The sequence below is a fragment of the Ovis aries genome, chromosome 10, assembly GCF_016772045.2.
Source record: "Ovis aries strain OAR_USU_Benz2616 breed Rambouillet chromosome 10, ARS-UI_Ramb_v3.0, whole genome shotgun sequence".
Lineage (NCBI taxonomy): Eukaryota > Metazoa > Chordata > Mammalia > Artiodactyla > Bovidae > Ovis > Ovis aries.
In genome coordinates this window covers 15,015,918-15,043,831 of record NC_056063.1, presented here as the reverse complement: position 1 = coordinate 15,043,831, position 27,914 = coordinate 15,015,918, and the positions used below count along the sequence as shown (strand labels likewise).

General features: G+C 46.6%; 1 protein-coding gene across 2 annotated transcripts; it reads right to left on the bottom strand.

Annotated features, from left to right (window-relative positions):
• Nucleotides 1-762: 762 nt before the first annotated feature.
• On the bottom strand, nt 763-26,621 carry SERP2 (stress associated endoplasmic reticulum protein family member 2). 2 transcript variants are annotated; one of them, XM_027973536.3, is made up of 4 exons: nt 26,328-26,621; nt 25,987-26,104; nt 18,921-18,993; nt 763-1,216 (listed from the first exon to the last, which is right to left on the bottom strand). In XM_027973536.3, exons 2-4 carry the CDS (start codon nt 26,068-26,070, stop codon nt 1,176-1,178), a joined length of 198 nt encoding a protein of 65 aa, XP_027829337.1. In that variant the 5' UTR covers nt 26,071-26,104; nt 26,328-26,621; the 3' UTR covers nt 763-1,175. The 2 variants fall into 2 exon arrangements, with proteins under 2 accessions (XP_027829337.1, XP_042110599.1); XM_042254665.2 differs by lacking the exons at nt 763-1,216; nt 26,328-26,621 and adding an exon at nt 7,870-8,117 and having other exon boundaries at nt 25,987-26,259.
• Nucleotides 26,622-27,914: the final 1,293 nt, after the last annotated feature.

The window sequence follows — 27,914 nt, the reverse complement described above, 5'->3', positions numbered from 1 at the left end:
CATCACTAAAAGGTCTGGGGTGAAGGACTCTTGTGGACAAAAAGCCCCCGCCCTCTATTCCGAAGGGCCACTTATAACAAAGACCCTTTAAGTGGTAATGAGAGGTCCTGGCTGTTTCCTCCATTTTTGTTTTTAAAACTCTCACACTTATTAGGGTTTTTCTGATGGTGCAGATGGTAAAGAATCTGCCTGCAATGTGGGAGACCCTGATTTGATCCCTGGGTCAGAAGATCCCCTGGAGAGGGGAATAGCTTAACCACTCCAGTATTCTTGCCTGGAGAATTCCATGAACAGAGGAGCCTGGTGGGCTACGGTCCATGGTGTTGCAAAGAGTGACTAAGTGACTAACACACCCAATTATTAAGGGATGAAATAAATAACTAAGAAAGCAAAAACGGAATTAAAAAAAAAAAAAAAAAACAACCAGCGAAGGCCTGTTTAAAGTTGCATGGTAAGGCTCTTTTATCCTGCAGGTGATCTGGGCATCTGTGACCTCTTTAGGCAAAATTAGAAGTCCCAACCAGGGGACAGATCCAAAGATCCCCTCTGCAAATTGTCAAATGTGTGGAAAACACAAAGTCCTTAAGAACTGCCCAGGCCTTCCTATCAGGTGTAGACCTTGAGGGTGGGTAAATCTAGCCCTGGTTCCAAGGCCACAGATTTCCCTGACTTTCCCCCATTACATAATTAAGTCCCCCCACCCTACCCATCCCCCTGCAGAGCTATCTTGACACCTTTTCTCACTGGAAGATGCACGGGACATAAGGTTGAACAAAGACATTTATTTGTAAAAGCAATTCCCAATGGAGCAGAGACTGTCTCCATAGAAAGTAAAGCAGTGATCATGGGGGGTCCACATGCAGACATTAGTGAAACCCAGGGCGAATCCAGACAGACAGCACTGCTGCAGACACCAGAAAGCTCCCCATCTTGCCAACTGCAAAGCAAAATGTCCTTTCCGCTCAAGAACACGGATGTACCGAGATGTCCTGTGAGAAAGCAATTTGGTCTGACGTCCACGATGAAGTGATCAGGGAACAGCTGAGGGAGCCTTTGTTTGTTTGTTTTTTCCTCTTCTGGGTGACTTGTCGGCTTCCCACAGATACCCGGCTAAGAGCTGAAGTGGTCCTCCACCCTCCAGCGGGAGGGGGCAGTGTCAAACCCCCAGGGCCGGCTCACATGCCCATTCTGATGCTCTGAATGATCTGGAAGATAGCTGGACGAGGAAAACAAAACAGTCGCTCAGACACCCGACAGCACACAGCTGGAAACCCAACCCCACCGCCAGCCCCGCTTTGCTGACCCGGGGCCCTGGGCCTGTTAGCACACAGCTGATTAGAGATTTCCTAACAAGGAGTTAAGTTAACAAGAGGTCAGTGAACTTCTTTAAAAAGGCAGTCTTGCTCTGTCTGCTGATGGATGCCGCAGGGATTTATGGATAACTCCTGCTAATTCTACCGAGAGTGGAGGCCAGCAAGCCCTCAGATGCTGAGAGATTTGCACCCGCCCCCCCTCCGTCCCCAGGAGGTTCTGATGCTGCTGGGGAGTGGGGAGCAGGGCTTGCGTGCGGGCGGGGCGCTCGTTTAACAGGTCATCGACGCTGCCTCTTCCCAAGGGCTGTGACCTGGAAAAGAAGCTGCCCTTGAACAGGAAGGAAGGCCAGGTGCTGGGAGCAGACACGCAGAGCTGGGCCCCCCGGCTGCTGATAACCTTTCTATACAAATGCATCTTCAGGCGGCCTGGAACTTTCTGAAATTCAACTTGAAATACACCAAGAGCCACACTGATTTATTCAGGGCGCTGTCCTCACTAAGTGGAACGAGCTCCTTCCTGATAAACCGAAGGGGTGGATAGCCTGAATGTCCAACAAACAATTCCTGGGGCCCATCCCCTCCTTATTTGGGTTAGAGCTGATTGGATAGTTCCCAGTCTGGTTTGGTCGAAAGGGTTTAAATGTGTCCCAGGAGACGAAGGTCCAACTTCTCTTTCACATCTTTCCCAGATGTAAAATATACAATATGGGTTCATCGTGGTGAAGACAATCACGATGATAACTGCAATGAACATGTACGGAATGATTTTTTTTTTTTTGAGGAGCATCTGTAATCATCTGTAAACACAGAACAAGCAGAGGTCATTTCAGGGGTTTACCCCATCTCTCCTTCATAAAGTCTTCCTGGAATAGACCCAGGAATGCTGCATCCTAAGTAACCAGAGTGAAAGAGGCGACTCAGAACCCTCAAAAAACAACCTGTTTGATTTTATCATCTAACTTTAGTGAGCATATACCATGGGCCGGGCACTGTGTTTGGGGATCCAAAGATAATTCACAGGGGCTCTTTCTTGGACAGCTAGATTTGAAGGGTAGATTAAGTACGAATGAAGTTGGGTGTTGGTTTTTTTTTTTTTTTTTTACACGATTTTTTTTGTTTTTGATGTGGACTATTTTAAAAGTCTTTATTGAATCTGTTAAAGTATTGTTTCCATTTTATGTTTTGGTTTTTTGGCCACGAGGCACATGGGATCTCTGCTGCCCGAATGGGGATCGAACCCACAGCTCCTGCAATGGAAGGCATAGTCTTAACCACTGGACTGCCAGGGAAGTCCCTGTATAGGACTTTAGTTTATGGTTTTTCATAAACTAAAAAAAAAAAAAATCACTGTGTACATCATCATGACTTTCCTAAATTGGATATACACCCAACGTGATTTAATATTAGGTTTTCATGAATGTTCAGTGTGACCATATACAAAGTGCTAACTGATTAGGTTCTGCTGTAATACCGTTACAGCGGATGCAGTGTTGGATCTGATCCCCAAACACCTCCAGTCAACTATACATCTTGGGCTCTCTTTTATGCTTCTCAGTGGTTATTTGGGCTCAAGGATTCTTGTGCATGGTCACATCTCTGGTGTTACTACACCAGTCTGCAGTGGGCCCTCTTCTTATTATTATGGGCTGCAGACTAAGTAAAAAACAAAGACTGTTGGAACTACGTGTATAACTAGAGTCAATCGGTTGTATGTGAAGGTTGGACTCTTTTCTAGATAAAGGAGTTAATTCAACAAGTCATGATATTTACCTCTGGCTGTGCTCAGAGGTTTTCTTGGCTTATTCTGATTTTGGGGTGACTTTTGACAGGAGAAGTTGCTAGATGGATGAGGAAGTACTCACCCAAATGTATAAGCTTGCTGGAATACGGATGTTTCCGTCTTCCTCTAGCAAAGCTAACAAGGAATAAAAATTAAATAAACATTCTGTGTTCTGGCTTCACATAGGAGTCCTAGGAGGCAGCTGTATATTCAAGCACATTAGGGAAAAAATATTTACATCCGCCATGCCTCAGGCTTTGTTCTTGGGATCGGAAAATATCCCTAATTTGGACAAATGGGCTTAACTTTAGAAGAGAGTGTTAGGGTCGGAGGGAACTGAGATTGACTCTCTGCTCTTCACTGACCAGCCGTGTGACTGCATGAATAATTTAACCTCTTCACGCTCGTCTCCTCTGCTGTGAAATGAGGACCATGTTGCTTGCTGCATTAATATAGGGATTAAACATATGCTATAGATGAGGCTCCTCACATATCAAGGTTTTGGTGCATGGGAGCTATTGGAATTACTAGTTACTATTACTACAATGATGCTTGTGGCTTCTCTAGGTATGCCCATGAAGACCGGAGCTCAAGGGCTATTTACCATCTGCCAGAGTATGAATCTATGGAATTCACAAAATAGTTTTGAGCCCTGATTTCTCTAATTTATAAAACTGTAGATAATATGTACTCCAAAGAATTGCAAGGAATGAATATGATGACGTAAGTAAAAGATGCTCATAACAGATGCTCCAAAATGTTGTTTCTCTGTGAGATTTATTCTTAGACAACAAATCGTTATCAGCAGTATATATGTAGGTCAGTGACTAGGAAGCAGTCTGTGTCTTAGTCCATCAGATCCCATTTAAGTTATTCCATGATTTCAAAAGTGCTGGGTAATGATAAAACCACTGAATTCTTTTTAAGGAACTGCTGCAAATTTCTCTTAAGAATCTTAGACAAAGTTTGCTTACCTCAGTGTAGCAACACTTTTATTAAAACTTACCTATCTCTGTGTCTGCTTTAAAAACTAAGGAAAGGTCATTCTTGACCCTTATTGAATCCATGAATTAACATGTAAACTCTGATGGTCTTTAATATGTTTACAGGTGACCCTTTAAAATTGAAGCCTCTTGGAGAAATTACTTTGAATAAAGTCTACTTTAAGTTCAGCATTTGCCTCCACTGTTAAGATAATGGAGAGATGGTTGTATTTTATGATGTTTTTTCAGTTGCATCAAGGTCTTTAAAAAGGCTTTACCATCTTATACCAATTATATTAACTGTACTTCTGTGTGCACGCCAGTAATAACCCGCTGAGCAATCCAGGCTTCCCCAGTGCTGACTTTCCGAGGCGGTGAACGGGAAGGTAGCCAAGAGTGGGTTCCAAGTGGGAAAGGAAGTGGGGAGTCTAGACCCTGACAAGTTAATAACTTAACAGTGGGTGAACAAAGCAGACAAAACAGTTGAGCGGGCTGCAGGAAAGGGGCTGTGGGCAGGCGAGTCAGCAGGAGGAGAATGCCAAGAACGGGAGGGGTGGCGGGCATTGGAGGTCAGGGCATCCGGCCCTGGGAAGGCCACAGAGGTTTAGAAAAATCCAGGCCAGAGCAGGAACTCCAGAATCCGAGCGCCTCCGTGCTCTCCCATCTGTTTAGGACCCTGGTTCTTGTTAACCTCAGCTGGCTCCATCTCTTTTATTCAACTATTCCCTTTCAATGAAGTCCTTAGGGTTTAATATGCGAAAAGCACTGGCAACTCAAAAATCAAACAAACCAGGACAATCCTCTTGACTCTACATCTCCCATCCACAGATACCCTCCTCTTCACAACCATTTCCAAAAAGCTGTCTATAGTCCTCACTTTATCCATTTCCTTACCTTCGATTTCTCATTCCACTGCACTCTTGCTTCTGCTCTCTTCAACTCCATTGAAATAGCTCTTGCTGAAACCACAAATGGCCTTCCAAGTCACCTAAACCACAAGCATCCTTCAGCCGCCTCTGGCCGTATACCCCTCTTCACCGTTGCTGAGCGCTCCCTGGGGGGAGCTCTCCCTCGGCTTCTGTGACACGATTCTCCGGGTTTCCAGGCTTCTTCCTTCTCTCTACTCTTTACACTAAACCTGGTGTATGGGGGTCATCCTGACTCTTCCTGCCCAGTCAACAAGAATGCTGAAGCTCCCCACTATGTGTTCTGGCTTTCCTCTCTTCATTACATTCCTTCTCCCAGGTGATCTCATCAATGGCCATTTAGCTTTCAATGACTCACCAAGATGTGCTGTCAGCCCTGACCTCTCCTAGGAGCTCCAGACCCACGCCTTCCACCGTCTAATTGATACCTGCACACAGATGGCTCAAAGGCTCATCGAACTCAAGAGGAACGCCTGACGGCCTCTTCCCACTGCCAAGCTTGGCATCCTCCCCCTCCATCTTGCACGTAAACCCAAAGCACCAGGGTCATTCTTGGACATGTCTAGTTGATGACTGAGACCTGTGGGCATTACCTAATAATCTTGTGATTCTGCGTCTTTCATTCATCCTTCCAGAAACCACCCTAGTCCAAGTTACCATCATCTTTCCCCTGATTGCTGAGACAACCTCCAGCTGGTTTGCTCCTCTTCAATCCTTTCTCCATACTGTAGCTAGAATTATTCCTGATAAAAATAAGTGAGATAATGCCATCCTTGAGTTCCTAGCATACCAGAAGCTTTGTATTGCCCAGTAACTGGGATCACAGCATCCTTGGGTTCCTAGGGTTCCAGAAGCTCTCTATTGCCCAATCCTTTGCAAAGCCTTCATGACGAGCATTTTCTGGCTCCGGGCGTCTTGTCAATACCCACCTTCTTCACTCTCTTCCTCCTTTATGGCGCATCTTCCTGTTTTCAGGAGCTCCCTGATCTCACGATCGGACTTCTAAACATGCCATTCTTTCCATCTGAAATACTTTCCCCATCCTACCCTATTGCCTAGTTTTTTTTTCATAATTCAAAAGTTATTTCTTCAGAGAGGCTGACTTTGACCATCTGGAGCAAGAGTTCTCTAACTTGTGTATCACAGTGTCCTGAACGTGTCTGAAAACAGGTGCTGGACCCCATCCCTAGAGTTTCTAATCCAGTGGGTCTGTGGTGGGAACTGGGAATGTATATTTCTAACAAGTTCCTAGGTGATGCTGAGGCTGATGGTCCGGGGACCACGCCTGGAGAGCCACTTACCCAACGCACACCATCCCTTTGCATCACAGGTATACTTTGTTTTATTGCCTTTTTTTTTAAAAAAAAATTGTGGCAATCCAGTATGGCTGAAGTCTAAGGGTGCCATTTTTCCAACAGCATTTGCTCATTTCTTTCCTCTGTGTCACATTTTGATAATTCTCACATTTCAAACTTTTTCATTATTATTATACTGGCTATGGTGATCTGTGATCGGTAACCTTTGATATTACTGTTACAGAAAAGATTGTGGCTTGCAGAAAGGCTCCGAGGATGGTTAGTGTTTTTCGTCAATTAAAAAAAACATTTTTAAATTAACATATATACACTTTTTAAAAAAGACAAAATGTTATTGGATTCTTATTAAGCTATAGTACAGTGCAAATATAACTTTTATATGCACTGGGAAACCAAAAAACTCATGTGACTTGCTTTACTGAGATATTCACTTTACTTGCAGTGGCCTGGACCCAAACCTGCAATATCTCTGAGGTCTGCTTGTACATGCTTTCAAAGCCCCACGTGCCTTTCCTTCAAACATATTCATGGCTGAAATTTTACACATTTCAGCATAATTATTTGACTGACTCATCCTTCTTCCCCACTTGACCACAGGCTCTAGGACAGCAGGGATGATTGTGTTGCCAGATCAACCCCTGGGTCTAAGCTCAGCACCAGGAACATAGTAGGTTCTCAGTACAAATTTACTGAAGGACCAAAAGATGAAAAATTGCGAACAGCATAGAGGAAAATGCATTTAAAAACTTCAGTTGATTACTCTGCCAACCAAAAGAATCAGCATCATATGGCAACCCTGAGATTCAACTGGTCCAAGAGCTTAGTCCTTGAGGGGAAGTCAAGTCATAAGAACATAAACTTCCTTAAAGTTGGGGGCTGTGCCAGTCCAAAGCACTAGCCTCCTGGGGACTGTCTGACCTCAGATAACTGCAAGTGGCCGAAGCACACAGGCATGACACAAGTAGATCCCCTAGGAGACTGTCGGAACGCTGGGACCCTACCAGACAACGGGGGCATCCAAAAATGATGTTTATTGAAAGTAAGTGGTTGACAACAAGAGATATCAAGGAAGTTGCTGAGAAGCGGGATCCAGAGAGGCCAGAGGGAATCCCCTTTAGGAGGATAAGCCAGCTTTAGAAATCACACATCTTTTATTCTTTTTCATTTAAAAAATTTAGAAAAGTAAAGCACCGGTAGGAAAAGTATGGGTTCCACAAAAGTCAAGCAGAAATGTTAGAAGACAAGACATCGTGAGGTGGCTCTTTCTTTGAAAGAATCAGCACAAAGAAGGTCAAAGGCAAGATGCCATTTCCCAGTGGCTTCTCAAGAGATGGAGAAGAAGGGAAAGAGAGGGAAGCCTGGGACAGGTGAGGGCGGGAGGATGATGTTAGAAGAAGGGATCAGATTAGCAAAGAATGGGGTGCTCGCTCTCTAGAGTCAAATGGCAGACAGTAGAAGCATTCTTCTGAGAAGGAACCCATAAAGAAACCCAGAGGACCCAAGGGGCATGGGCAAGAAGGAAGCATAGACAAGGGGGGTGTGAAGATCACCTTGAGGGAGCCAATGGGTGATGAGACATCTTTTTCCAGACTGTTCCTCTCAGATCCTGAGGCAGGAGTTCCAGAGCAGACGCACGTCCTCAAGCTTTCCTTTGTGGTGAAACAGAAGGGGTTCTCCGGGGCGGCTCAGCTCCTCAAACATCCCACTTTCCAGTCTTGGGGCTGTGACACCCTCTGGGTATCACAATTTCAAGATAGTTCAGGCAGTCTCCAGGAAAGGCCAGTGTTTATGTGGTCAACCTGCAAACATGGTGAATTCAAATCTATCCTGAAGCAACTGTCCAGGAAAGAGCAAGGTGACAGAGAAGCCTGGTGGCCCAGTCAAGAAACAGCCCATGGCTGGGTCGGGGCTTTACCCACCGGGGAGCAAACCCAGACAGTCTGTCCAAATGGAACTCTGCACTGTGTACCTTTTCTGGCAGGGAAAGTAAGAGATGTTTCAACAGGAGTTTTTTTCAATACCTGGTCATATGCTAAATGCTTGAAGTTGGTGGAAAACTTCCTCCATGGTCGTTTAGGGGAAATGGTAAGAGAAAAGGATGTAGGGTGATGAAAGCAGATGGGTTTGGAGTTTAGGTTCGGGAACTAGCTCTCTTTTTAGCTATGGGATGCTGGCTGATTTCCTCTATGGACCTGTTTTGTGATTCGGAGAAATGAGTACCAAAGCTTCTTTGTAGGCACTGTGTGATATGAAAAGAAACCATAAATGGAGGGCCTGGCATTATAGTAAGTGCTCAAGAAACAGTAGTCAAAATAGTTGTATGAATAGATCCTGCTCACCCCATGGGCTAGTCTTCAAAGAGTTCTTTCTGGAAGGAGAGAAGAGGCTCTAGCTCTAGCTGCCCCTGCAGAGATGACACCACTGACCTCTGGCTGGCGAACCGTGAGCTCTACCTGTCCAGGTAGGAGCGGGGGCTCCTGACTTCCCTAATATCACAGAGTTGTGCTCCCCCACTACAAATCTTCTCACCTTCACCAGAGTCACAGCGTTACCTTTCTTTCCTTGTAAACATTCAGAAACTTGGCTTGAACCTTGCCAGGAGTGTTGAGAGACGGTGACACAGCACGACGAAGGGCATCATCAAAATGACAGGAACAACAAGCATTTGTAAAACCACCACCAGGACTCAACTAAACACGGTGCACATACGGCCTCATTTAATAATCCCCAGGATTCATTTTCATGAGGATCCTAGGAGTTTTCAGATAGAATCATCGCTTTTAACAGTGGGAGAACTGAGGCTTAGAGCGGGTATAGACGTGAGTAGCTCTGACAAGGCCACAGAGTTAGTAGATGGCAGAGCCATGTTTTCAACCCAAGGAGGCTGGTCCTGGAGCTGGCACACGCGGGACTTGGGCCTTTTGCTCGTCCACACCATCCTTAACAGAACCACCAGTCCCAGCGAGGGAAGGGGAATTGGCCCTTCCAGAAACGGAGAGGCATATCCATAAAGGGAGACTGCTGGACCCCCTGAAACGAGGCTGGGAGGACAGGAGACTTCAAGCCCAGCCAAGAACATCTCAGGGAATCACTCTTCCTATCTGTTCTGAATAGGGTGTCCTGAGAAAACGGTCCTGCCCGTGATACATTATCTCTACTCCATTCCACCCCAGCAGGCAGAGTGCCTGCAGGAGACAGGAGAAGAGTACAGTCTGTTAACTGCCGGACAAAGGGAACGTTCCTGTCCAGAAACAGCACAGCTACTCACGACTGATGGTGCAGGCTCTGTGGGAAAGGCATTAACTCTGTAATCACAGAGGCCAGCGCTGGGCCAGACATAATTCCCCATTTGATGGGCAAAGAGGGTCCAGATGTGCATTCCCCTCTGGGGATGAAAAAAAATCAGAATATCCAGCAACACAGGAGGTATCCCCTAAACACACACAGACATGCACACAGTCAGACACGCACACACACACACACACAAAGCAGGCAGACACATACAGACACACAGAGACACACACACAAACCCACAGAGACACACAAACACATATATGCAAATACACAGAGACACATAAACACACATAGACAAGCACACACACAGAGACACACACAAGCACATGTACACGAACACACATACAGACATGTGCAAATATACGCAGACACAGACATAAACACACACAGAGACATAAACACATACGCACACACACACACATAACACAGGATCTCACTGCAGATCCTGCCTCAGTGAGAAGAGCTTTTCTTTCATTTGTTTCCCTTTAAGATTTGAACAAAGAGGTCTACTGCTTAAAAAAAAAAAAAAAAACAGAAAGAAAGAAAAGGCTAAAACCAAGAGTCTAGACATTTTGTTCCCCAAATACACTTATTTTTTTCTGATTATACAAGTAATAGATGCTCATTGACAAAATTGGAAAATATAGAAAATTAGGAAGGAAATAAGTCACTAGTTAATCCTATTACCCTGGAGGTTTCCCTTTGATGGGGGATATAAACTCATCAGTTTCAAGAAAACCCAGGCTTCAAGAACCACGAAAATGCGCATAATCTCTAATTAGGAAGTGAGTATCAGGTTCAGCCAGAGAGAGAGAGAGAGAGAAATGAAATTGAAATGAGGGGCAGATGAGAGAGAATTAGTCTGAGGGAAGGAAGCGGGGCTGGCTGGTGTGTAAGTTTCCTTCTGAGAGTCGTAAGCACGATGGGGGTAAAATGGTGGCTCCAGAGACCTGGCTGAAAGCTCAGTGAGGGCAGAGGACAGACTCTGCTCTTAGCTTGCTGCTTCCTGCCCACATTCAAGGACATGCCAGGGCCCTGGAGAGGTGAACGACACCACAGGGTCCCAAGAAACATGGAATCACCGACTGAACTACCCAACTGTCTGGTCAGCTAGCCTGCGAGGAAAAAGACCTCATTTTCCCAGGTCCAGGTGAAGCTTTTAGTTCAAGAGGACAGTCAAAAATGCTGAAGACAGTAATGCTTATGGAAAGATCCTACATATATAAAAAAAAAAGACTGAAAAGGGGTAAAAAGGTGCTGAAGACAGGGCCTTCCCTGGTGGTCCAGTGGTGGAGAGTCTGCCTTGCAGTGCAGGGGACACGGGTTTGATCCCTGGTGGGGGAACACGGGCAGCTAAGCCTGTGCACCACGACTGCCGAGCCCACACGGCACAATGAAAGGTCCCGAATGACGCAACTAAGACGCAGCCAGAGAAAGCAAGCAAGCAAGCAAGCAAACAACTCCATGTACAATTGCGTCAAAAACATAAATGTTGATGTTTAGACATAAACTTAGCAAAAGATGTGTGGAACTTGTACACTAGAAACTACTGTAAAACTGCTGAAGATGGTTGTCCAGTGAACCCTGTAACACAGACGTCAGGGCTGATCACCCTGCCGTCACTGCTGTGTTCAGGTCAGACGTTGCTGACCCACGGCAGCACACTCCCCACAGAGCTCCGGGGGTGGCTCAGAACCCTCCTCCACGAGGTTCTTGAAAGAGCCCGAGACAAAAGGGAGCGGGAAGCCCAGGGGCAAGAACTGTGGGCACAAACGGCGTATGGACTCCGTCAATGGTCCAGGGAAGCACCCGCAGACAAGTGTCTGGAGCAGATAGCGCTCGGTGTATCTGTATGACAGCATCTCTGCCGCCTCAGACAGACATTCCGGGTCACGCTTGTCTCTGAGTCTCAAGATAAAGACAGAAGCTATCAGACAGTTCCCTAAAGAGGCAGGGTTTTGAAAACAGGGGACTGAGAGTCGGGATGAGCTGCTTATCTGGAAAGAGGACCCCCAGCCTGCAGAAATGGAAGATAATTTTTTTTTTCTAATAAAAATGGGAGAGAATAAAACAGCCGAGTTTCTAAGAGAGGGGTGTTGAAAGTCTTGGGACTTCAATGTCAATCTAAGGGTCTAGGAAATCAAACAAAGACAAATGCAACCCAGTTAAAAAGGCCCCAGGAAAATTTTGGGTCAAGACCTGAACAAGAAAAGTTTCTGGCCTGTTTGAAATAATCATCTGCAGGGACTCAGAAGAGGGATGTGACTAAGAGACAGGTTATAGATTTCTGATGGAAGGTATATAATATTAACAACAGTAAGGCTAGTTTCCAAACTAAGCCTGACCAAGTAAGACACAGGCCTGAGATGGCCTCTGTGGACAATTCCGTGTCTCATTAGAACACGCTGTTCCCCTAAGCTTTTGTATCTTACAAGGGAAACTTTTTTTTTTTTAATAACAAAACAGTGGTGTATTTCGGTTGCTTTAAGAAAATAAAAACCCAGGGTCAGGAAGATCCCCTGGAGGAGGAAATGGCAACCCACTCCAGTATTCCTGCCTGGAAATCCCCATGGATGGTGGAGCCTGGCAGGCTATAGTCCACGGGATTGCAAAGAGTCAGACACGACTAAGTGAGTGAGCATACACACAAGCAAAGGGATGAAACTCACCGGTTACTTCTGATATTCAACTTCAAAGTACAAACCCCTATGCACTCATTTCGGCCTGCCTGTGGGTGGTTCCTTTTTCCTGCCTGGGTCTGTCTGAAAGGCTCTGATGCTTTCTTGTGGGAACATAAGTCTCACACACTGGGAGTGTTATCACCGAGACAGCGTCCCCTCCTCCTTGGAGTGAAGAGGTGAGGTCTACAGCTCTCTGGAAGGTTCAGACCACTGTGAGTGGCTGTGTCTGCCAAGCAGAGGCACAGCCTGGGAGGATGGGGGTAGGGGACGATGGGAGAGTAAGCCCCCCTGGCATGTAAGTCCCATCCATGGTACCACTACTTCCCATGAGGGTGATGGGGACAGAGGTGGCAGTGGCTGAGGCTGCAGGTTTCAAGCATGCTGTGGGCCAGCACGTACGTCCCCGGAGCCGTTCAGCGCCTGGACAACCTCCAGCAAGGCTCTTCCTACCCCTGTTTAATCCATAAGGAAATCAATACAGAGAGAGTGAGGAACTGGTCCAACGGTTTTCAGCGGATACCTAGCGAACCCAGGCTCTGAACCCACATCTGGCAGCACCCCAAACTAACCTCCCCTCGGAAGCCTCTTATCCTTTTATGGCCAGCTGGTCAGTTTTCAAAGAAGTGTCTTGCCGGAGAGATCTTTTGCAATCCTGGAAAGTGGACATTTCCTTCCTCTGAAGTGAGGTGTGTTAGATAACATCCTCTGACTAGTTACAACCATGGATCCGGGCTGGACGGGACCCCGGGGGCCTCCCTGGTGAGGAGTGGGCATCCCCTGGGCTCCAGGGGTCTCTCTGAGTGCCTGCGCTGTGTGGCCTCCTGACTCCCCCGGGTCCTCTCCCGTCCTTCTCATCATCCGGCTCTTGTCAGCGCCCAGCGCCGGTGGCATGAAAGGCATGTGTGGAGAATGAGGAAGGCCACAGGGAAGCAGCTGAGGAGGAAGGGGTCAAGAGCGTGCCGCGACATGTCACTCCCCGTGATGAGGGGTCCCGGCACCTCCCGGAGGTTTGTTAACTTGTTTTCCCACATAAAATGGAGTAAGGGTGACCAGCAAGCGAGCATTTACTTAAGTGTCAACATTTTTACCAGTCTTCATTCTTTCCCAGAAGATACTAGGAAAACAGATAAAACAGGCAATGCTTATGATGTGCCTGACCTGAGTATTGATTTACCCTGGTACACTGACAGTATTTCTGTGACTTTTTAAATTGAAGTACAGTTGATTTACAACGTTTCAGGTGTACAGCAAAGTGATTCATTGATACAAACAGATGTGTGTGTATGTAAGTCACTTCAGTCCTGTCTGACTCCTGGTGACCCTATGGGCTGTCACCCACCAGGCTCCTCTGTCCATGGGATTCTCCAGGCAAGCAAGAATACTGGAGTGGGCTGCCGTATAGCAAAGTGATTCAGGGATACAAACATATATATATACAATTTTTCAGATTCTTTTCTACTATATGTTCTTATAAAGATGCTGAATATAGTTTCCCATGCTATACAGTGGGTCTTTGTTGTTCATCTTTTATGTATAGTAATATCTGTTAATCCCTAATTCTTAATTTATCTCTTCCCCCTCCCCCCATCCCCCCTTTGGTAGCCATAAGTTTGTTTTCTATGTGACACTATTCCTAAAAAGAGCCCTTTGCCCAACCATCAGTCAGAAAAGTGGATTATCAGAGTAAGGTCATGAAAATAAGAGAATCAGATCACATTTTTCCTCTCTGTATAAAAATCTAGGGACTTCCCTGGTGGTCCAGTGGTTAAGAATTTGCCTTCTAATGTAGGGCCCTTGGGGTGGATACTTGGTCAAGGAACCAGGAGCCCATATGCTTCGGGGCAACTAAGCCCGCAAAACTACTGAGTCCTCTCGCCACAGCTAGAGAAGCCTGTGCGCGCAATGAAGAGCCTGCGTAGCCAAAAATAATTTTGCAAAATATGAATAACTAATTATACGAACTCAGAGAGGGCGAATGACCTCCTTAACGTCCCTGGGACTTGGTGAAAGGGAGCTTAAGGTTGGCCTACGGTATATCCTGTTCACGGGAAAGGGAGCCGCTGGACAGGGACAGGAAGCGGCGTGTCTGCAGCGGTATGGAAATCCCACTGGAAAGTCCAGTGTATTTTGTGTGAGCATGACAGGCAAGGCAGTGGTGAGAGGGCTGCTGCGTGCATCACAGATGATCAGCAGGACATGGGATGTGGCGGGTCTTTATTACATTGCGCTACAATGGGTAAAGTATGGTAAAGACGGTAAAGTACCTGCCTGCAATGCAGGAGACCCGAGTTCGACCTCTGGGTTGGGAAGATCCCCTGGAGGAGGGCATAGCAACCCACTCCTGTATTCTTGCCTGGAGAATCCCCGTGGACAGAGGAGCCTGGCGGGCTACAGTCCATGGGGTAGCAAAGAGTCGGACACGACTGAGCGACTAACACTTTTGCTTTCATAAAACTGAACAGAGGCGAGAGAGAGCAGTGATGACGGGCTTCAGTCATCCAGGCACTGAGATGGCTCATGACATAAAACCAAGGAACTGATGATAAAGGGAAGGGCTAGATTTGAGGAAATTGCATTATTTTAAAATTTAATTTTATTTTTAATTGGAGGATAATTACTTTACGATGTTGTGTTGGTTTCTGCCATACATCAACATGAATCAGCCATAGGTATACATATGTCCCCTCCCTCGAATTCTTTTAAACGTAGAGAAAAGGTGGGTAGATCACGGAATCACTTAGCTGTGAGGCAGAAATTAACACAGTGTTGTAAAATCAACTCTAATAAAATCAAGGAGAAAAAAGAGAGGCAGGAGCCTATGGCTTGTGACTCTGGAACGTGAAGAACTTGGAGGGAAAGTGAGAGCTGCAAGAGGAACCGAATCGTGACTAATCCCAGAGAGACGGCAAGAGGGACAGAGCTAAAGCAGCTATTGTGTTTCTCATGGCATGTTTGGTTTAGAAAAGGACACAGACAGAGATAGAAGGAACGGCACAGCACCAAGGACGAATTGAGAAGAGTGATACATTTCTGTGAGAACAGCGCTTAGGCCTGAAATGAAGCTTGCGGGGAAAAAAAAAAAAAAAAAGCTAAAGTTGGCAAAAGAAATTTGAAAAGAAAAATTTAAAAGGGACATTATTTTTAGCTATGATTAAAAAAGGGATGAGGTTCTTTGCTTGGATCACAACAGCATGTTAACAGAGAATGAAGTTAAGATGACCCAACTCCCTGTTCACTGTCTAGCCTTTCCATAGAAGCCAGTGGTCTTAACTAGGAAGAGGTAAAGAAGTGTCCTTATAGAACTTCCCTGGGAATTCCCTGGTGGTTCAGTGGCTAAGACTCTGAGCTCCCAGTGCAGGGGGCCCAGGTTCGATCCCTGGTCAGGGAGCTAGATCCCACATGCTACAACTAAGACCCAGAGCAGCCAAATAAATAAATAAAAATTTAAAAAAAAAAAAAAAAAAAGAACTTCCCTGGCAGTCCAGTGGTTAAGACTCTGTGCTTTCAATGCACAGGGCATAGGTTTGATCCCTGGCCGGGGAGCTAAGATCTGGCCTACCATGTGGCATGGCCAAAGTATTTTAAAAAATAAAGAGGCATCCTTAGAAGAGCCCCAGGCATGCAGGCAGGGGATGTGGCATGCCGTGAGTGGTATGTCCTGTTAACTATTTTAAGTCCAAATCTCCAGGCCCTATAGGCTCCCATTTCAGGCCCCTGCACAAACCAACAAACAGGACAGCAGAGACAATGTACTTGATCCTTGAAAAAACTAATGGAAACTGGGAAGTTTGCAAAAGATTATTGCCAGCAAACATCACAATGTACTCAGGCAGGAGGGGGAGATACAGTTCCTACTATGTGAACCAATAAGCCTGGCAAAGTGTTAACTAAGATGTAGTTTAACGAAGGTTTTTAATCCCTTTGAAAAGGATGGGTATTGAAAACTAGCACGGGTTGGAGAAAAATAAGTCAGACTATTGGCTTGCCCTCTCCCTTATATGAGCTTCCCTGATGGCTCACTGGGTACAGAACTGGCCTGTAGTGCAGGAGACCTGGGTTCAATCCCTGGGTCAGGAAGATTCCCTGGAGGAGGGCATGGCAACACACTCCAGTATTCTCGCCTAGAGAACCCCATGGACAGAGGAGCCTGGTGGGCTACAATCCATGGAGTCGCAAGAGTCAGGAGTGACTGAGCAACTAAGCACGAACACCCCCCTACATGCTACCTAAGGGCACAGGCCAGAAAGGGCTCCAGTTACTGTGTATCTTGAAACAAAAAAAGCAAAACAAACAAACAAAAAACCACCCCAGCTCTGTATCTATTTAGTTCCTAACAACACAGGCTGTATGGTGACCGACTCTCAGAGAGCCCTGTGACTGGGCTTTGGCCATTCTTGAGCCTGGTGTATTATCTCAGGCCTCCAAGCCTTTGTCACACGATGCTCCCTCATGCGGATTAACCTTCCCTTTGTCTGGCTGTTTGTCCTTCAAAACTCAGCTCAAATGGCAGCTCCTCTGGGAAAATGTCTCTTCTGCTCAGCATGATTTAGAAGCCCCGCTACACAATCCGATTCCCATGTTGGAATCTTAGTACCCAATGTGATGGAGGTAGAAGGTAGGGATCTGGGGAGGTGCTTAGGTCCTGAGGGTGGAGGTCTCATAAATGGGATTTGTCGTTTCATTTAGTTTCTCAGTCATGTCTGACTCTTTTGAGACCTCCATGAACTGCAGCCCTCCAGGCTCCTCTGTCCTTGGGATTTCCCAGGCAAGAACACTGGAGTGGGTTGCCATTTCCTCCTCCAGGGGATCTACCTGACCTAGAGATCGAACCTGGGTCTCCTGCTTTGGCAGGTGGGTTCTTATCACTGAGCAGTAGGGAAGCCCCATAAATGGGATCAGTGCTCTTGTAAAGGACACCCCACTTGAGCTCCCAAGCCTCATCTGCCGTGTGAAGATGTCATGTGAGGATACAGGGAGAAGTCTGTGTTTGGGCAAAGCGCCCTCACCTGACTATGTTGGTACCCTATTCTGACTTCCAGGCTCCTGAACCATGAGCAATAAAATTTTGCCATTTCTAAGCCACCCAGTCCACGGTGTTTTGCTAAAGCAGCCCGAATGGACTCAGTCCCTTATCCGCGCTTGCCAAGCCCTCTGAGCGCTCTGCTATCACAGTGCTCATCCCCTGGGCTACAACGGACAGCTTCCTTATCTGCCTACCCACGGCCTGCTGCCTCCTGGAGGAGTTTCTATTTCCAGAGCCTGCCCAGTGCCAGGCACACTGGGGACGCTCAAGTTCCTGGGATTGCTTGTAGGAGTTTTGCTGAGAGGTTCAAAATCAACCTGAGGGGATTTGTCTCTAATCACATTCTGTGGGCTTCTCCAAGGCTAGACTTTTATCAGTGACTTGGAGGAATAATATTTTTTCAAGAAACCATAAAGCTGGGAGAGAAAGATAATTAGATAAAAGGCTCAAGGTTCAATCTTTGTTTGACTATAAAACCTGAAAACATAGATAAGTTTTTATATAGATGGATTTTTCTTCTTGATTTTTTCTGTGGCATGCTAACAGCATGTGTTTTTCCTTTTTTGGTTTGTTTTGCTTTGGGGAGAGAATCAGAGGCAGATCATGTGAGGCAACGTGTCACAGATGACTGTATAGGCGGCACTGAGCGAAATGCTGCATCGGTGCACCGTATTCAATGCAATTTTTCGCCAGTGCTCTGAACTATGCATTGCTAACGCAGGGCAACACACTGAATATATCATGTAATGTCACTAACCGTATGGTGCATTATCACATAATATCAGTAAGCCATTTATTACAGATGTTCTTCTATGCTTCCAGACTTTCTGGCTACTCTGTAGAAAAATGGCTTATAACCAACAATGAAATTATAATAGAAATGTTCACGAAGCTTTGTGCGTGCAGGCTTGCAGTGTCAAATTCTTTGCGATCCCATAGACTAGCCCACTAGGTTCCTCTGCCCATGGGATTTCCCAGGTAAGAATACTGGAGTGAGTTGTCATTTTCTCCTCCAGAGGATCTTCCCCACCCAGGGACTGAACCTGGGTCTCCTGAATTATAGGCAGATTCTTTACCGCTGAGCCACCAGGGAAGGCATGTGTTCTAATGTGAGTATAAGTACTGTTCTCTGAACTTGCCACCTTCCGGCATCAGGTGATTGTACCGTGAGGCTTAGGTCCAAGGTTCCGTTCTCCCCCAAATCTCTGCAGAGCTTCTCTCAAGGCATAAGGCCTCTCTCTCTTTCTGGAACGTGAATTTATCTCAGGCAGATCGGTGCTCCACTTTCTGTTCCAAATGCCCCTTTTTAGGTCAGGTCTTCAGAGAAAGCTTTAACTGAACTCTGAAGTGTAGCCAGCCAATTTAATTGCTCAGTGTAATCACTTTATGATTATGATTTGATAACATATCAGTTCTGTCTCTATTCCTATTTGGTTTGTTGGAACGAAAATGAAATCAAAACCCATTAAGAGGAAGGCTTCAGGCAGCGATTAACTTGAATCCCAGACCAATATATTTTTGGCATATTTACCTTGTGGATAAAACATGTGTTTTTATGGGACAGAGGAGACCATGGGATAGTAAGGACAGGGAGAAACCCATACCTGAGCCGCAGACAACAAAAACGAACAGCGCCAACAGCCATGGTCCCACAGGATATTTCTCTTCTTGCGGCCTCTGAAAGTGAGTGGGAGAAGGTAAGATGAGGTTCATTCATTCAAGAAACATTTACTGAGTACAGCTAGACACTGTCCTAGCAGCTGGGGACCCGTCGGTGAACAAGACAGACCCAGTCTTAATGCCAGTGGGCAGACCTAGATGAAAGGGAAAGTGTTAGTTGCTCAGTCATGTCCAACTCTTTTGCAATCCCATGGACTGTAGCCCGCCAGGCACCTCTGTCCATGGAATTCTCCAGGCAAGAATACTGGGGTGGGTAGCCATTGCCTTCTCCAGGAGATCTGCCAGGCCCAGGGATTGAGTCTGCATTGCCCACATTGTGAGCAGATTTTATTCACCAGATGAACAAAGTCAATTTAAAGGATCAAGACTGGTTTGGAAAAACTCGTCAACAACCTTATTTACACGGCTGGATGGCATCACGGACTCAATGGACGTGAGTCTGAGTGAACTCTGGGAGATGGTGATGGACAGGGAGGCCTGGAGTGCTGCGATTCATGGGGTCACAAAGAGTCGGACACGACTGAGCGACTGAACTGAACTGAACTGAACTCAATGAACTTGGTAGTTCTTAAATATTCTGGAGACAGATGAGGTATAATACATAAATCATTACAGTGATTTGGGAGCCAAAAATGCCATTACTAATCATTGTTTCTGTTGGCTGAAAGCACACTTCATACCAGGCACTCTAGGAAGCAGCCGATATTTACCATTTCCAGCACTCACAACTCTACACGAAGTCAGTCTTACTATCCCCCTTCTGTAGCTGAGAAACTGAGGCTCAGGCTTTGTTAACTTCAGCAAGAGCTGGGATTCAAGTTTAGATTTGCCTCATTATAGAGCCAGGGGTTTTGCCTCCAGCAGACTCCCCTTGAATTCCTGCATCTGTGGCTTCCAAGCTGGGTCACGAAGCACAGCCATTCTCAAAACTTTCCAAGCGCCAGGACTTCCCCCAAGATCAAGTGGGTAAGACTCTACCCTTCAAAGCATGGGTGCTTGTAAACTCAGTCGTGTCTGACTCTTTGCAACCTCGTGGACTGTAGCCACCAGGCTCCTTTGTCCATGGGATTGTCCAGGCAAGAACACTGCAGCGGGTTGCCATTTCCTCCTCCAGGGGATCTTCCCGACTCAGGGAGAGAATCCAGGTCTCCTGTGTCTCCTGCATTGGCAGGTGGATTCTTTACCACTGTGCCATCTGGGAAGAAAGGGGTCTATCTCTGGTTGGGGACTTAAGGTCCATGTGTCTCATGGTGCGGCCAAAAAAATAAAGAGAACTCTTTACAAAATAAAAAAATGGTTTAAAAAAGAAAAAATTTTTAAGTGCTAAAAACCTGGGAAGTCACTGCAGTGCAAATCCGGGGAACAGTAGACAGCAACCACGTATGGAGGTGAGAGGAGCAGCGTTTTGTAATAAATCTCCTAATCCTTAGTGAAGCTGACTCTTTGGAGAAATCTCTGCTTCTCTGGGAAGCACAAGGGGCCTGTGGTTCCCACACAGATAAGTCCTGCGAACCTCTTGCTCATCTCAAACCAAAAGAACAGGAAGTCCCTGTGCAACCCCTCTGGGTCTGTGTGCTGGTAGGGCTTGGTCCTTACAATCCAATCAATCAATGGAAAACCAATATTTTCTGAGAGAGGCATCTGAAAGTGGAGAATTTCTCAAATGCTAAGGGAGAAGGTAGAGTGAAAAAAAGAAAGAACTCAGTAAATATTTCCTCATTCGCGTGAGCCAAAAATAGGCTGTAGTCAACAGAGGTTAAAAAAAAAAACAAACTTATTTTTATCATAGATAAGGCAACAATTCTCTGGTTCTCAGCTTACTTGTTCCATTCTTAGAGAACCTTCTCTCTTCTACTTCTGTTGAGCTCACTTGGCACTTATATCACCAAGTACTTTTTCTATATAGCACTTAGCATGATTTGTATGACAATGTTTATTCTTGTGATGCTTTATTTAATGTCTGTCTCTCCACTAGACTGGAAGCCCCACAAGGGCAGGCACTGTGTCTCTTTCATGTATCAGGGCATACCAATGCCTGATCCAGAACTTAAATATAGTAGTTGCTTGATAAATGTTCATCAAAGAATGAATAAGCATGCAAGATTCACTAAATATGACATCTTAGGTCACCTAGGGGCTTCCCTGGTGGCTCAGATGGGGTAAAGAATCCACCTGCAATGCAGGAGACCCAGGTTCAATCCCTGGTTCAGGAAGATCCCTTGGAGAAGGGAATGGCTACCCATTCTAGTATTCTTGCCTGGGAAATCCCACGGACAGAGGAGCCTGGAGGGGTACAGCCCATAGAGTTGCGAAGAGCTGTACTTTCACTTTCACTACTCTGTAGGTCACCTAAAGAAGGATCTAGAAAAGATATTGGCTCTTTTATTAATTCTTCCAAATTGGTGATAGGGTTATTCCAGGATTTCTCTTACTAGAGAAGTATAGATTAATGTCAGGGGCAGATAGAATCTGACTAAGGTTTAAAACAGCTCACTTCTCTGACTTTGAGAAACTTGTATCTACCAACACTTGTATGATGGCAAATCACACTGAAAGGGGATAGACAGTTTCTTTTGACTAGAACAAGGACAAAATCAGTCAACTGCACAGAATAACTCTTTAATCAGCATTTTCACTGTGTCATTCTTTGGCACTTGAGACTAAGTCAATATGAGAGCAAATAAATAGTTATTTGAACAGAGTGTAACATTTACCCCTCCCCCATTCACCAACTTCCTAATCACTTGTCCCAGCTGACCAGAAACAAAGTCTGTTGCTGTCATCCCACTCATGCTATATTTTTTAAAAAATCCATTTAGTTCTATCTCCAGCAAAGTCAACAAGTGAATTCAGGAGCCTGTAAATGAGATTATTGGTCTAGGGCAGATACCAAATGGAGTCCTTTATTTTTCCTTTGTGGAAACTCCACTCAAATTATCAGGATGCAGAGCTTGGAGCATATAACACAGAAATCTTTTTGATGACAGTTCACAGTGAATCAATAGTACTTCGGGACTTTCAGAGCTCAAGAACAACTTGGTTGGTCATAATACCTATATATATATATATATATATATATATATATTTTTTTTTTTAAACTGGAGTACAGTTGCTTTACAATGTTGTGTTAGTTTCTGCTGTACAGCAAAGTGAATCAACCGTGTGTGTGTGTGTGTGTGTGTGTGTGTGTGTATCCTCTTCCTTGGATTTCCTTGCCAGTTCCCTGTGCTATACAGCCTGTTCTCGTTAGTTATCTATTTTATGCATGAAAGTGAAAGTATTAGTCTCTCAGTAGCGTCGGGCTCCTCTGTCCATGGGATTCTCCAGGCAAGAATACTGGAGTGGGTTGCCATTCCCTCCTCCAGGGGATCTTCCCGACCCAGGGATCAAACCTAGGTCTCCTGCATTGCAGGAAGATTCTTTACTGTCTGAGTCACCAGGGAAGCCCACAGTAGTGTGTATGCATCAATCTCAATTTCCCAATCCATCCCATTCCCCTCTCTTCCACTGGTATCCATATGTTTGTTCTCTATATGTGTTTCTATTTCTGCTTTGCAAATAAGTCCATCTATACTGTTTTTCTAGATTTGAATTCCTGGTGGTCCAGCTCTTAAGACTCCATGCTGCCAGTGCAAGGGACATGGGTTCGATCTTGGGTAGCAGAACTAGGATCCCACATGACTTGCAGCACAGGGGGAAAGAAAACAAACCCCTCTAACCCAATATATCCTTTTCTGAGAGCTTTGAGTTACTTCATTTTGGGAAACATTGCCCAGTGCAAATCTGTCAGGACAATTCACCTAAGCCTGAGTCTACTGCTGGGAAAGGTGTTTTTTTTTTTTTTTTTTTTTACAAAAGCAGTAGAATCCTGCAAATGACATGGTTCATTTCCAGCAGGAGTTTGACAGTCTGTGGGCCCCAAAATGGGCCTCCCTGGAGGCTCAGACAGTAAAGAATCTGCCTGCAATACAGGAGACCCGAGTTTAGTCCCTGGCTCAAGAAGATCCCCTGGAGAAGGAAATGGCAACCACTCCAGCATTCTTGCCTGGAGAATCCCATGGACAGAGGAGCCTGGTGGGCTACAGTCCATGGGGTCACAAGAGTTGGACACGACTGAGCGACTAACACTTTCACTTTGTTGGAGGATGTATTTCCCTGTGATAAGATACCAGCAGGGGAACTCTGAGATGTAAATTGCCCCTTTATTCTGAAGAAGTTACTACTGTATAATTATGAAATGATCATCCCATTACTCTGTTATCTGGGAGAACAATATTGATTCACTCCATAGTTGTACACCAATAATGAAATACCTGCGTACAATTAAAGGAGTTTATTTCTAAATGACTAGTCTGGATTTTCCTTTAGAATCTGTTTGTGTGTCTGCATTTCATTCTGAACCAGTTACCCCTTGCAAGTTACTTCTTTCTAAGTATAATCATGTTTGATCTGTAATTAGGAAAATGAGATTTAGGATTTAAAGTGTTTCATTTTGTTTTGTTTTTTTGAAAGAGAATTTCATTTTTCTTTTTGGATGATGATCCATGTACAATAAAGTTAACCAAAAAAGCTTTTCTAACCAAGGGAAAATAAACATACCTTGTGGCTTGGTTTGGAAATCTTTCATTACAAAGTTAGTAGGACCATTTAAATACCCTCGTAGGCGCCAGGCACTTTTGTAGGGCCCACTCTATATCAGAACCTATTAAAAATCTACTCGCACCACACATTAAACATTATTTGAAAATATTTCTGAAAGTTGAATTGAGTTGAACTGCAGTCAAGTTGACTACATTTCTTAGATATTTAAACAGTTTTTTTCTCCAGCTGTTTCATTGTCTTTTCTTACTTTGGAGACAATCATTATTTTTTTTTTCAGGTCCCAACTGTTCTCGAGTGGTCTTGAAAAGCTCAAGGTGGCAGATGCTGACTTTACCAAGCCTAACAGATAACACAGACTTCCCTGGTGGCTCAGTGGTAAAGAATCTGCTTGCCAATGAAGAAGATATGGTTTTGATCCCTGGGTCAGGAAGATCCCATGGAGAAGGGAATGATTACCCTCTCCGGTATTCTTGCCTGGGAAGTTCCATGGACAGAGGAGCCTGGGGGAATACAGTCCATGGGGTTGTGAAAAAGTGGACCTGACTGAGCAACCTAACAAAAACAAATGGATAACACAGCTCTGCAAAAAGTTTCTGTTTTGGTGTTACTTTTGCAGTCAGATAAGTTGTCAACTGGAGAGAATTAACAAGTGAAGTCTGATTTTTTTTTTTTTAGTTTATTAAAAAGAGCCACACAGCTAGAAATTTTCAGTAAATTAACTAGCCTGTATGATATCCTTGGAAGACCTGATCTTCTAGGGATATAAACCCTGAATGCTTTAATATCCTTAAAAATTGTTTTTCAGCATCAATTTGGACAGTAAGATTTTTTTTCCTGAGTAAAAATAAGAAAAACACAGATCTATATGAAAAATAGTTCCAATTCAATGGCATGTTGCCATTTTGCTGCCCAACAACTACTCAGTGATCTAGCTCCCAAATGAGGGAATTTCCAGCACAACTTAAGCCTGTAGCTGTGCTGCGCTTAGTTGCTTCAGTCGTGTCTGACTCTTTTCGACCCCATGATGTGTAGCCCGCCAGGCTCCTCTGTCCATGGGGATTCTCCAGGCAAGAATACTGGAGTGGGTTGTCATGCCCTTCTCCAGGGGATCTTCCCAACCCAGGGACCAAACCCGGATCTCCCACATTGTGGGCGGACTCTTGACTGTCTGAGCCACCAGGGAAGCCTACGTAAGCCTGTAGCTGTGTATAAAGATCCAGCTTTGATCCTAAGGCTTCTCTGACATAGTACTGCTTGGTTCTGCAAGAATTCTAGTCTAGTGATTGCAAATCTAGCTTTTTGCTTAGTGAATCAAACCAGCATTGTGTCTTTGGCTAAAAGCAATCGCCTCATCAAGTCAGAAGACTCTTTCAGCCAAACTCCAAGCTTCAGCTAAACTTCCACTGAAGTGTCTGAGATAATATTGATAGATTCCAAGTGTCTTTGCTCATGCACTTGGAGACAAACACCATCCAACAGCTCATCTGAGGCCTGCCACTGAATGTCCAGAAATACAGGCCTGGCAATTTCTGCTGAAGATCATTTGCTTTACTGAAAACAAATGAACAACACACACACACACACACACACACACACACACACACACACACACACACACACCCCCCTGTGCATAAGGCACAGATTTTACTTAAACATTGTTATAAAGCTTTAACCTACACTTTTGGAGGTGGAGAATGCCTGGCAATAAACTAGGCTCTAAAATTCTGGAACATATTATCAACACGAACCTGAATTCACAGAATGAATAAGAGGAATGCTGCTTTTAGAATTTGGCCTACAAGCCCCTGGAGAAAAGGCAAAGAAGGAAGATGGAAGGAAATTCAGGTTGAATCACACTTTGAATTCCCAGTGTACACAAGGAGAGCATTACAAAACGCAGGAAAGAAAACCTTACCAGGGTGTGTGTGTTGGGGAGGGCGGGCAGGGGTGAAGCCTAGGAGGGAGAGATGGCAAACGGCCTCCCTTTACCCATTCATTCATTCATTCATTCAACAAACGATCTCGCATCTACTAGGTTCCTGTCCCTTGTGTCAAGCAGTGGGCTTAACTCTTCCCTTAAGGATGTGACTTTGATCTTTCCCAGAGACAAAGACTCAGTTCGGGAGGCCCTTCTGCGCCTCCGTGGCAGCCACTCCCAGAGGGGCCACGGCCAACCAGGGCCCTCTCCGCCCACGCGAGGCCAAGTGCGCGCCCCGGCCGTGGCGGAGCCCATTCCTCAGCGTCCCTGAGTGCTGGACCCCGCGGGAGGGACGGCCCCGGGCGCGGAGGAGGCGGGGTGGGGGGCAGCCCGGAGCCCGCAGCCCTACGCCCGCCCCGCCCCGCCCCGGCCCGGCCCGCGCCTCTCGGTCCACGCCGCCCCCGCCTTACCAGGGTTTTGGCTACGTTCCCCCTCTGGGTGATGTTTTTGCTGTGCTTCTCGTTGGCCATCCGGATCCGCTGTTTGGCCACCATGGCTCGGGCGCCAGGAAACGCTCTCGACTCCCACCTGCAAGGATGCCCCCCGCGTGAGCCCCCCGACCGGGCCGAGCTCGTCCCGCCCGCCCCGGGCGCTGCAGGTGGCAAGGCGCGGCCCCCGAGCCCCGGGCACCCCGCTCCCCAACCCCCAACGAGCTGGCTCCAGAGAGAGGCCAGAGCCCGGACGGAAGTAATCTTTCATCTCAGGAAACCCTCTCCTACTTCCTCGCCATCCTTCCGGTCCCCCCAGCTACCTAACCAGCGCAGCCGCGAGGCTGGCGCTGCGGCGCGTCCTCTGCGCACCCGGCGGCCGGAGCGCAGCGCGCCGAGCGGCTCCGGTCGGGGGTCCCCGGGGGAGTCGCGATCCAGCGGCCGAACGCGGCGAGGCCCAGGGTTCAGGCGGCCGCGAGCTTTGTGCGCTCACAGCGGGCGGGGCTCCCCGGCCCGGGACCCACCGAGGCCCTGGGGAAGGGGTTGGGGCGGCTGCGCTTCGAGCCGGGGTCGCGCAGTCTCCCGGGCACCGCTGCCCGCTGGCCGAGGGCAGGGCTGGAGGCGGCGGCCCGCGGTCTTCAAAAGACAAGTTGAACGAGGGAGGACGGGGCTGGGCCCGCGCTTCTGGGGGGACCGTGGGAAGGAGCCTCCCCTTCGGGGGGTCTGGGGAAGGGCTTGCGCAGGGAAGGGCGCCGCAGGAGCTTTCTGAAGTGCTGAAGAGAGGACCGGATCTTCCCGAGGATGGAGAGAAGGGATGTGAGGATGGAGCGGAGAGAGGCCTTCGTGCCTGGGAGGTTATGGGGTTACTCGGAAGACGGACAGCGCCGCATCTGAGTGAAACGTGGAGGAAAGACTTAGGCTTGCTGCCCAGGCGGAGTTTGGTGGTCACCGCCCGGACGTGGGTAACTTGGACCACCCGGGGCAACTTGGTTCTCCTCTAGAGAATCCCCCCCCCTAACCCCCCCCCCCCACCGCCCCGGGTCCAGGGGCATCCGAACTGGAGGCTTCCCTGTGGTTCAAGGGTACAAATGGAACGTTCCTGACTCACAGCCGTTGGTACCAGGCCCTACAAACTGTCTAGTGTGGAGACGGGTGGGGGAGGGGGAAGAGGGGGATGGGGGAATGGGAAGAGGGGTCCAGTCCTTCACTTTCCCACTTGCTGGATGGATTGGAGTTAGCCCCTAGAAGATCAGAAGAGGGGAAACCTCAGCCTGGAGGTTCTGGGGCTGGGGGGAGTGGTGGGAAGAAGAGTTAGACCAGCTTTGGCTCATGCACCCCAGTCCTTCCTCTGGGGCATCTGTGACGGGTTTCCACCGGGTTCTACGGCGTGAGACTCCTCTGTATCCAGGGGAGGAGAGGGAGGGCGCCTTCTGGCCCTTTGTGCCCTCGTAGCTGGCAGGGGCTCCTCGGCTGAGCTCAGCCTCATGCCTCTCACCATTTCTTGTCTATCAAACGATAATATGGACTGTTTAGGGGCAGCTTTGGGTAACCTAGAAGCCAGAAGTTATCTAGCATCATTAATAAAATCTGGTCATTCTTTTTCTACTCTGAAGATGAGTTAAGTTTCCAAACTAGTTTCCATTGGCTTAACCATTACCACCACCACCATTACATGACCACATGCTGCGCTTTTAGTAACAATTGAGTTCTTTCTTTTTAAAAATTTAATTTTTATTGAGTATCGTTGCCAGCTGATGTGAAGAGCTGGCTAATTGGAAAAGACCCTGATGCTGGGCAAGACTGAAGGCAGGAGGAGAAGGGGGCGACAGAGAATGAGATGGTTGGATGGCACCACTGAATCAATGGACATGAGTCTGAACAAACTCCGGCAGATAGTGAAGGACAGGGAG